We start from the raw sequence: 11,036 nt of genomic DNA on the forward strand, positions 1-11,036 counted from the left end.
GTGTCCACGTGGGAGAAGTCAAACTACAACATATCATTGAGGTCTAGTAGGCCCAGCCTCCAGTGAAAGTTCTTCTTGGTGGAGATCTGCAAGGGTCCCCTTATCAGCCAATGCTCTGAGAACCTCAGCAACAGAAGTGGAGGCCCACGTACGTACCTCACTGTCAGACACATCAGCAAGAGAGCAAGGGAGGGTGTACGTGGGTTCTGGGTCAGCATCTAACTGGAAAAGGGACAAGGAGTTTGATGTGTCACCCAACTCCAGGTAGATGCTCACTGTAAACCTATATCATCTAGGAATGTCTGCAATACACCAACCCCACTATATCTTACAGTAGTCATTGCTTTCTCAAATACTTAAGTATGCTTGAGGCCAATGATGAACAGAAAGGGATTGGATTAAAAACACAGAAGTCAGGATGCAAAGTCACTCTAACGAAGTACTTCAGACTAAAGAATTGAGACTGGGAATTTATGAAGGATCATACCTCAACATCAGGAAGAACATCTTCCTTTTTCTGGTCTCCATACTGGAGCCTGGACTGTTCATCCACAGGGGTCTCCTGCAGACACAGTGACCAGTAAGAACCACATCAATCTACAATAGGTGCCACAAGAGGTATGACCCCCAATCCTAACTTAAAGAACTTCTCTCCTACTGACTGTCACACATGTAATGAAAGTTCTCAAAGACACAGACGCACACTAATCCCAGGCTGCATGAACCAAATCAATGCCCTAATCAATCACAATTACTTTTCACAACAAAACAAAATTTAAGTGAGCGTATGGTTCACTTTCTTCCCTTCATTGACACAAAATTCAAACATGTTCAGGTACATCCTCAGCTCTTTTTCAGCACTTCTTAAAGTAATCAAAATGTTTATATTTAGAACTGAGCTTGCAACAAAAGAACTGTTGTTGTTGTTGTTGTTGTTGCAATAAGTCCCACTCACCCAGCAAGCAAAGCCATTCTGCAGGATATCAATGAACTTTGCACTAGTTAAGGTTCACCATGACCCCTGACCTAATCAATTTAGATTGCAACCAGCTGGTCAAGTGATGCCACTGGATGGGCCTCAATCATGAAATTCCAAGATGATGGTTAGGTAGCAACTGGAAAGCGCCAATCAGTTGCACGAAATGCTCCAAAACAAAGGAGATGTGACCAGGCATCAAGGAAGAGGCCAGGACCCTGTTCTGTCCTGTTATGTTAATTGATAACACTTATGATCAGTCAGTGAGTCTGCCGCCAACTTCCGTGTTGGCGGCGCAAGATCAGGCTGGGCTCCTATTGGTCGGTTTGTTTTATGTCATGAAAAAGCGCGCCTAGGGCTCCTGCACAAGTTCACTGACAGCGGCCTCAACTCTTTAAGCTCTGTGCTGTACGTAAAGGAAACGCATTGAAAAGACATCTTCACCATTTGGTTGAAAAACAGGTGTAGATGAAGGCGGACAATTGTCCTTGCAATATTAAATTTCCTCTTGAGTATCTCTAAGTGATCCACGTAGGAGCCGTATCTTTTCAAAGATTCATTTAAGGGTCCTTCCACGTTGAGAGACAGAAGATGCAATGGACTGTAAGGTCAACCTTTATTAAAAGATTCTTGGATGAAGCTCTTCAAAGGTTTCGGGTTGGGAAAGTACTAGTTGAGTGTCAGAATCAGCACCATTGGTTCTCCAGCAGATGGCAGCCTTGACCAGGGAATGGAGGTCAGTGAACCTTCTGGCCCTCTGTACCAAGCAAGTGCCCCCTTCCTCCAGGCACCCTGAGGGTTCTTCCAGCTGCACCAGGTATGAAGAGCCCAAACCTTGGAGAAGGTCTTCAGCTTTACACTGGAGGATATCATCATTCCACCACCTTCTTAAGGCCCAGTCTTAGCCGCTGCAAGACGCTGCACTCCAAACTCATCATTCGCCTTTTCAGTTACACCCAGAAGAATTTTGCACCTTTCTACAGGCAGTAGGATTTGTTTTGGTATGACGAAGGACTGTGACATTTGGATTAAAGTCTTTGTGTAAGGAAAATGTTACTAATGTATGTGAGTACAGATCAACACACACAGACAAGGACAAGTAAAAGAAAAGATTATATTTTATACATTTCATTTTTTTTTCCTCCTGTTAGGTATAACAAATTCAAGTTTAACAAACTGGTCCTTTTCATTCTGAAATGGTTTGTCTTTCACAATTTCCAGAGACACATGAAATACAAACAGTTCAGCGCTGCTGAGGGCAATGCTGTGCGGCTGGTGGGGGGGCTGAGGACGGGTGTGGGCCGGACAGCGGGGGCAGGCCAGTGGTCACTACAGTAACAGGAGCGCTGCCTGGGAGCGCTGACTACATGAGTGGCGAGGGCCAGATCCCAGCTGGATGAGGGTGAGGTGCTGTGACTGGAGGCAGGCCTTAAGTTCATGGAAATGCAGCAGAAAGTAAACAAATGCAGAAGCTCCACCCATTAAGTTCTATTATTTTTACCCTGTTTGCCAAGCTGTTGGCAGATACACTGCCAGTTGCAATGAGACCAGGCACACACTGAGCACCCCAGGAAAACTCCAACACCGCAGCGACAGAAGCATGTGGCTGCAAACCACAGGTGGGTTGCGACTACTCTACAGACAGTACAGCCTGTGAAGGGGGGCCCCGGCCAGCTCAGAGCTAACGCAGCCCGTCCCGGTCCAGGGTGTGAGTCATGGCCTTGCTGTCCCTGCAGCGGAGACAACATGCTGCGTCACACCCCCAGCCCCTCACTCACCCCACAGGCACCCCACAGATTCTAGCACCACACCCTCCACACATTAAGAGAGGTCCATTTGATGGCTGTGTGGAGGAGCGAGCAGCGAACAGGTCTCTAGCCCTCCTTGTCCAGAATGCTCCTCACGTCGGCGAAAACCTAGGGACGCCAAGGGGGAGAAGGTGTGTAAGCTGTCTCCGTGGCTGCACATGGAAGGGTTGTGCAGGCGTCGGGTCAAACTGCTCACCTGGTCTACGCTGCGGGAGGCATCTACCCTGCGCACTTTGCCCTCCTTCTCGTACCGCTCGATGATTGGCCGCGTGGACTGCAGGTACGTCTGGATCCTGGGGGTTTCATGAGCGCGCACGCGCACGCACACACACACACACACACAGAGCTGCTGAGTGGCAGACTGCAAGCAGACTCGAGCAAACTGAGAGGCAGCCCCACACGTGGGGGGGAGGGGCATTTACCGTTTCTCTAGGCTCTCCCTGTTGTCGTCTGTGCGGCCACTGCTCTTGCCCCGCTCCAGACACCTGTAGATGCACACCTGCAGAAATGCAGCACACGGTGTGATCACAGCAGGCCGCTGGCTCGTCCTCCCAAAAACAAATGTCACCCTCAGCACTCCATTGTGCTCATGATACGATATTTGTTGGATTTCCAAAGTGGAAAAAGAGCTGAATCAGCCAGATTCACACAAAACACAAGTTCAGAACCTTGTTTCACACGCAGGCTTTATCTCCCTAACACACACACACACACACACACACACACACACACACACACTCATTCTATCCCCATCCCTCATCACCTCATTGCTACAGTCGAAGAAGAGGACAAATTTAACATCAGCTTTGTCCTTCATTACAGTGGTCCAGCCTTCCAGGTTGTCTTGGTTACGGGGGAAACCATCAATCAGGAAGCGGTACTTCTCCATGTCCATCTGCATGGTCTTCTCCATGGCCTGGAGCCAGAGGACAAGCTAGAGCCTTCAGACAATCGGCTGCTCCTCCTACAGATAAACCTAATTGTTCATCTGTTATCAATAAAATTATTGCTTTCATTACTGATTTATTTACCTAACTCCTTTCTCCAAGGTGACTCACACTGTTAGGTTTGTCCAAGTCACTCACAACAACTTAGTTTAAATAGCTGAGTAATTTTACTTTATCTATTCAGAGTCAGTACCCTGACTGGAAGACGGCTCCTTCAAACGGAAGGTGTCTAAGCACTATGTCGTCGTCCCAGGTTCTCTGCTCTGAGCAATTAAGAAAGCCCTTAACTTGGTTTGTCTATGAAATGATACAATTCCACATTCCAAAGAATAACCCCCTCCCCTCCCCCCAGGCTATTTGTGGTGAAATGACAACTTCTTTCCGTTTGTGTGAAAAGACTTAGCTAAGAATGACAACACACTGTGCAAATCATGAATTGGACAGTACGGTAAAGCCAGTTAGCATTCGGTATGATGCACAACACTGAGCAGCAGGTGGCCTGTTGGTTAGGGATGCTGCTTTGCAATGGAAGGGCTCAGGTTCGACTCCCACTACTACCTGCTATGGTGACCTCGAGCAAGGTGCTTACTCTGAAATGATGTAGTAAGAATTACCCTGCCTTATAAATGGGACAATCATTGTAAGTAATTTAGTGTCCAAGCTTAACATTGCCAGTCTCCTTGGAGAAAATGGTGAGGTAAACAAACCCATAGTGCCCATCTGCTATTCCGTAGTGTCAGATAACATAAAGGAGCAAACTTATAAAGTACATAGTATCCATTGGAAGTCGCTTTGGAGAAAAGCGTCAGCTAAATAAATAAATGTAAAGAAAAACTTCACAATTTTGCAATTTACAAAATGAAATTTGACAAAAAAGGAGAATAGAACCAAGGTAAAGGAAGGACGAGTCGAGCTTTGCCCGGCGTCTGCATACCCTCCTCAGCAGGCCAATGGTGATCTCCACAGGGACGATCTTGCCCTCCTTGATGTAGGTGTCGATGAGCTGTCCGAACTCCGACCCCTTGCGACCCCGCTCCTCCCGCAGCAGGTCACCAGCCGACAGGTGGGTGTAGTTGTAATTCTGAACGACACAGACGGACACGGTTTACGGGACGCTGAAGACAGCGGCAGGATGCTGAAGGGATGCTGCCTACGGTAACCATGGAAACCACGACCACGAGAGCGGCACGCCGATGCGATACGCGGCACGGAGCTGCAACCCTGCGAGAGGTGCCACGCGCGGATTCTGTGCTTTCCGAGTGTGACTGGAGGAGCCGTGCGCCCCGGATGCACGACAGCGCTTATCTGGACCTGCTCTGATTCTGAACTCTGGACCCTGGCACTGATGATGCCGCGTCCCTGTGTGTCCCTCCCTGCGTCCTGCCTGCTCTGCTGTCTCTGAGGGGGAACACGCCGACCAGAGCGGCACGCTGCTCACCACAGTGTGACACAGGCACACAATTTAAGACACACGTGAGCTCAAACGCTCCTGAAAGGCAGAGAATGAGAACAATTCTTATTACAAGAAGGTGTGCTGTGACGCATGCGCACAGAGAGACACTCGCTACCTGTCAAATATCTGTTCCTTAGTGACGGTTCCTTAAGTTCAACACACACTCACGTCATCATGTACACAGACATACAGACACACTGACTATCCTAGACTAGTTACCTCCACTATTTTGGCGCACTGGGTCCCCTTTCCTGCCCCAGGGCCTCCCAACACGAACACCACTTGCGGTTTCATTCCGATGCGATGGGTTGCGGTCGCTCTGCGGTCCAGGCGGAACGGGAAGCGGCCAGGAGACAGAACCGGGAAAGACTAAGACTAGCGGGCCGAACAATGGCAAACCGTAAGAGGAACGGTTGACAGTTGACTAACGACCACTTCGGCAGCTTCGGAACGAGCGCCGGACTACCGGTTACTGCGTGTCACTAAGGAAGTGTGACAATTTCCACTTCCGCCTAACGTCGGCCAATAGAAATCGAGGGGCGCGGTCAGTCCGATGACGTCACCGGCCAGCGATCCAGTTCAAAGGGAAATTCCCTTCCGTTCAAAGGGGTGGAGTAGAGCTGTAGTGGAGGCAGAGTAATTTTATTATTATTATTATTATTATTATTAATTATTATTATTATTATTATTATTGTTGTTGTTGTTGTTGTAATGGGGGCGCAGTGGTTTGGACCGGGTCCTGCTCTCCAGTGGGTCTGGGGTTCAAGGCCCACTTAGGGTGCCTAGTTGCAATGGACTGGCGTCCTGTCCTGGGTATGTCCCCTCCCCCTCCGGCCTTACGCCCTGTGTTGCCAGGTTAGGCTCTGGCTCCCTGCGACCCCGCTCGGGACAAGCAGTTCAGACAATGTGTGTGTGTGATATCTAGATAGATAGATAGAGAGATAGAGCAGCCACCACACTAGAAATCTTTTAATACAATGAGATTGAAGCATTGTTTCTGTTTGTAAATTTGTTCTCGCTTTATTCTGCACCTCCGTCCTCCAGGGTTCTTCACAGTACACGTATACCTTTGAAACCAATATTTCCAAATACCCTGTGTGTAAGAAAAACTAAAGGCGTCTCCTAAATATGTAAATGTAAAAGGAAATTCCCTGACTCATCCCGGACGTGGAATCGCTGTCTTGCCCAGCGTCCCTGAATGTAACCGGGCAACATCTCCAAGGCCAGAATGGAACCTCGAGCAGGAGTTCCTGGGAGCAGTGAAGACATGGAGCTGAGCGATCCGCTAAGACCCCCGCACAATTTCCTCCCAATCAGAGCTCCAGCTGCTGACTCGGCACATGGTGTCCCACGCAGTGTCCACTGGGAGCGGGGAGGTGCCCTCCACCCTTTTCACCCTTTTCACCCTTTTCACCCTCGCTCCTCAGCTCTCCGCCTTCCGTGCCCGCCCCTCCTCTCCTCCATGTGGACCGCAGCAGGCTCACTCTAGACCCGGCTGGGGTTGGGGCTCGACTGGCTCTCACAGCCGTACAGGAAGGTGGCAGCGATGACCAGCACAGCACCCAGGAAGAAAACGCTGCCGGACACACAAAGAGACGGGGGTGTTGGGGTCGGGTCACTCGGGGGCAGCAAATGGAGGGAAGACGGGGTCCATTTCGCTGAACTTTTCTGGAGTCCCGTGAAACCGTTTCTGTCACGGTGAGGTGGGGGCCCAACATGTATCGGGAAGATTCATTACATTGTGATATTGTGATTGTCATTTATCCGCTTGTGCAGATTAACATTCCCCCGGGGCACATTTTGCGAGGAATGGTGAGGCGTATAGCACTCGAGTAAAAAAAACATTTATCTTGGCCGTCACAAGTCACCTTTGGACGTATGCAGTAAATAAAGCTGCCAGCGCAGAATCCTTGACCGGTTCCTGTTTGCATTGAGTAAGAGGCTGCTGGGGAGCGGCTGATGGCACGGACCGTTCGCACCTGCGCACCTGAGCTGGAGCCGCTCCAAGGAGGATGCACTAGTCCAGAAACCTCTTGGCAGCCCTACACACATTCCACACATAACGTGAGCGTATGGGCCGACGGGCGGTACGTCTGGGATCCGTCAGCCGAGGTCTTTCGGCACCTTTTCATGCTGGTCGTTCATGACTGTTTATGAATGCATTTCTGCAACTGTACAATGGTAGTAATACTCTGAAATAATCGTAAATGCCAAATATTAGCCTAAATGAGCCCGATAAAGAGATTCTAAACACCATCATGGGCAACGCCTCGCGCCTTTGTACGCATCACAAATATATAGACAGTGTAAGTTATTATGGTTTTTAGTGTCTTCTGTATGGCTCTTACATTAGAGTCCTGGGACACGCAACACCAAGTGTGTGTATGTGTGCATATATGTGTGTGTATGAGAGCACGCAGCAGCTGGCATATGTGTTTTTTCACCTGGTGGGGTCAAAGTCTTGCAGCCAGAAGAAGGAGATGACCGCAGAAATGATGATGGAGATTGACGTAGCAAAGCCTTTCAGGATGTTGTCGGCGTACTTTATGACGGCGGCGATCACCAGGCCTCCCAGAGCCTTGGCAGGAGACAGAAAGAGGAGAAGCACTCCGCTCACTGCTGATGTCCAGAGCTTTGAGATGTTACACACTGCCCCCGAAAGACGGCTGCGATTAGAGGGAGGGCCGTACCGCAGCAGTCCCACGTCACGGTGCCCTTACCTGCAAGACCACCACCGTCCAGGTGAGCACGTTGTAGCCCTGGAACATTCCGGATGTCTTCACGCTCTCTCCATCATAAGCGAACATCCCTATGAGGCCAAACAGCAGCCCAAAGAGCCCTGCGAGGAGAGAGACCGTGCTCTTGTACCAGTCCTGGGGTGGGGGGCGGGGAGTCGTCAGTGTCCACAGTATGACTGTGTGTTTTGCTGGGATTGAGCGGAAAGCTGTGTGTGCTGGTGTGTAGATGTGCGTGCGTGTGTGTGTGTGCGTGTGCGTGTGTGTGTGTGAGCAGCAGAGCACCTCCCTGAGGTGAGAATGGCTCCTTTATTGCAGTGTAAGTGGCCGCAGTGCCGTGTGCACAAAGACTACACTGTGAGCACCGGTTGCTCACCTGGCAGACAGGGGCTCGGGAGTGGGGCGGGGGTAGGGGGCGGGGGGGGGTGCAAAGCAGAAAGAGAAGAAGCGATGAAACGGACGCAACTCGGAGCGAGAGACAGCGCTGGGAGACGAGCCACGCTCGCGGTCGGCCCCAGGGACACGGACACATCCGAGGCCGTGGGAACAGGCGTACGAACCGAGCTGGATGTTGCGGAGCCAGACGCTCTGCTTAGTCTCCTTGAGGATCTTCTCAAAGTAGACTCCTGCGAAGCCGCTGGAGACACAGGCCACCAGCACGGCCAGCACACCCACCAGCTGGGAGCTGGCTGACAGCTGCTTCTGCTTCTCCTCGGGTACTGCGGGCACCTCCGTGGGCCACTGTACGAGACACACACACACACACACACACACATAAATGCATATACATGTGAGCGGAGCCAATGAGGTCATGGATTGGCTGTGGCTGGGGGGGGCAAAGCTGAGGAGTTGGAGGGGCTGACCTGCACGAGGGCCACTCCGGCCATGAGGATGACCAGCGAGAGCCATTGGTACGCCCCGAGCCGCCGGCCCAGCATGGAGATGGAGAAGAGGGCCGTGGTGAGGATCTTGAGCTGATACGTCACCTGGAGGAGCCGTGACAGAGAGCAGGCCGCGACCGGCATGAAACACGGGGACATACGCGCACGGACACGCACCTTGGCGCATGGCACACCCCTTCTCACCTGGTAGGTGGCAGCATCCAGGTTGGAGAGCGCCACGTACAGCAGGTTGTTCTGGAGGGTGTAGATGCACGAGGGGATGGCCAGCTTGAGGACCTCCTTATGCTTCTTCACAATCTCCTGTGTGAGCACCATGTTCAGATCCTGGATGCTGTAACCTGGAAGACACATTCCAGCTGTGTTCATTTATGCTTCCAACGAAGATCGCAGCAGTACCGTGCCGCACGTGTGTGTGTGTGTGTGTGTGTGTGTGTCTGTGTGTGTGTGTGTGTGCGTGTCGCTGCAGCCTCGCGCCTTCCTTCAGCATCAGTCAAGTTTTTATCTGTGTATTTATCTCGGCCTGATCATTCAGTGACGCATTCGGCAGATTCTGTTACACCAAGAAGACCGCGGTAGACGCCACACAAAACCGAGGATCCGGGAAGTGGCCCCCATTGAAGACACGCAGTTCCACAGGCGTGACCTTTACTGAGGGATCTCGACAGCATCGACAAGAGCTGTAGTTATGGACGTCTCCACGAAAACAAAATGTGAGGGAAGTTACTTTGGACACTTCCATGGCATTGGCCTCACATACACACACACACACACACACACACACGGACGGACAGACTGGCGCCGAGCTCACCGTTCTCCTTGAAGACGAGCAGCACGCAGGCCAGGATCTTGAGCAGCTCGGCGGAGACCACGGCGGAGGAGGCCAGGTAGCGCGGTCCCTCCCAGGGCAGCGTGCGCGAGTAGCGCATGGTCAGCACCAGAGAGGTGGTCTGCAGCACCAGGACCCCCAGCGAGAGGTACTTCAACTGCGGCGACGCCATAGAGGAGACCCGCGGTTTGCCGGCGCCTGCAGCCAGGCCCAGGGAAGGCGTCGCAGGCTGAACCTGTGGACGGCAATGTGAGTGGGCTCTGTAGTCCCAGTCATACTCAGATGTCACTCAGCTCAGAGCGTCCACACACAAACACACACACACACACACACACACACACAGAGAAAAGCACACTACGTCACAGATCATTCCAGACCTCAAGGCAGTGGTCTCCCAGTCGTGCAAAACCAGTCCGACCGGCCGCTGCCGATCCTTCCTGTCCGGGTCTTCACTCCAAGTGGCTGTCAGCCCAAGTGAGGAGCTCCGTAGGCACAGAGAGGCACGCACACACTGAGGGCTCTCTGAAGACCACACCCCCTGCCTTCAACATCTACGTCTGTTTACTTGTCCCATAAGCCGAACGCCGGCCCCTGCCGGCCCCCAGGAGCGGGACCGTGAGCGGAGGTACGGTGTTTAAAACACACAGCGCTCTCACGCTAAGAGGAAGAAGAGGCGGCGTGATTGCGTGAAGAGAAGAATACAACTAACAGAGCACACTGCTCTGTGTGTGTGTGTGTGTGTGTGTGTGTGTGTGTGTGCATAGGTAAGCAGACAAGGAGGAGAATTGTCCAGCTGTGGCCTCGCTACACCCAAGCTCCACAAGGGTTGCAGTGTGTCCTCTCAGCGTCTCCCCACCCTGGTGATCCTTTCATGCAAACACACACACGCACACAAGCACACACCCACGACTCTGCTCAGGACAACTCGGCGACCTGAAACAGAGCTTCCTCACACAGAGCGGCCCGGTGACGCAGCGAGTAGCACTGCTGTCTCGCAGCGCCTGGGTTGTGCCAGAGGACGAGTGTTCGATCCCCACTCAGTCTGTGTGGAGCTGGCATTTTCTCCCTGGGTCTGCGCGGGTTTCCTCCGGGCGCTCTGGTTTCCCCCCACACTCCAAAGACGTGCTGTTCAGGTTCACTCATAGTGTGTGAGTGACAGAGTTCCACCGACGTATGGATGAGTGACGCAGTGTAAGTAGTGTATCCAGCAGTGTAAGTCGCCACGGTGAATAAGGTATGTGGGCTGATAACGCTACACAGAGTTCATTGGAAGTTGCTCTGGGGAAAAGTGTCTGATAAATAAGTAAATGTAAATGTAGGTCTGAGAGAAGCCTGAAGCAATTCAAGGACAGGCCATGGGGTTCAGAGGTCAAGCTGACACTCTGGGGT

General features: G+C 51.8%; 1 protein-coding gene across 2 annotated transcripts; it reads right to left on the bottom strand.

The window, feature by feature from the left end:
- Window positions 1-6,178: 6,178 nt before the first annotated feature.
- On the bottom strand, window positions 6,179-10,741 carry LOC108921651 (UDP-N-acetylglucosamine transporter-like). Of its 2 annotated transcripts, none has more exons than XM_018731231.2 (8): window positions 10,025-10,740; window positions 9,630-9,882; window positions 9,005-9,159; window positions 8,783-8,905; window positions 8,480-8,660; window positions 7,905-8,023; window positions 7,629-7,762; window positions 6,179-6,760 (listed from the first exon to the last, which is right to left on the bottom strand). In XM_018731231.2, the coding sequence occupies exons 2-8, from the start codon at window positions 9,817-9,819 to the stop codon at window positions 6,670-6,672; spliced, it is 993 nt and encodes a 330-aa protein (XP_018586747.1). In that variant the 5' UTR covers window positions 9,820-9,882; window positions 10,025-10,740; the 3' UTR covers window positions 6,179-6,669. The 2 variants fall into 2 exon arrangements, with proteins under 2 accessions (XP_018586747.1, XP_018586748.1); XM_018731232.2 differs by having other exon boundaries at window positions 6,678-7,376; window positions 10,025-10,741.
- Between the last annotated feature and the right edge of the window lie 295 nt (window positions 10,742-11,036).

Source organism: Scleropages formosus, chromosome 25, assembly GCF_900964775.1.
Source record: "Scleropages formosus chromosome 25, fSclFor1.1, whole genome shotgun sequence".
In the NCBI taxonomy this organism is placed as follows: Eukaryota; Metazoa; Chordata; class Actinopteri; order Osteoglossiformes; family Osteoglossidae; genus Scleropages; species Scleropages formosus.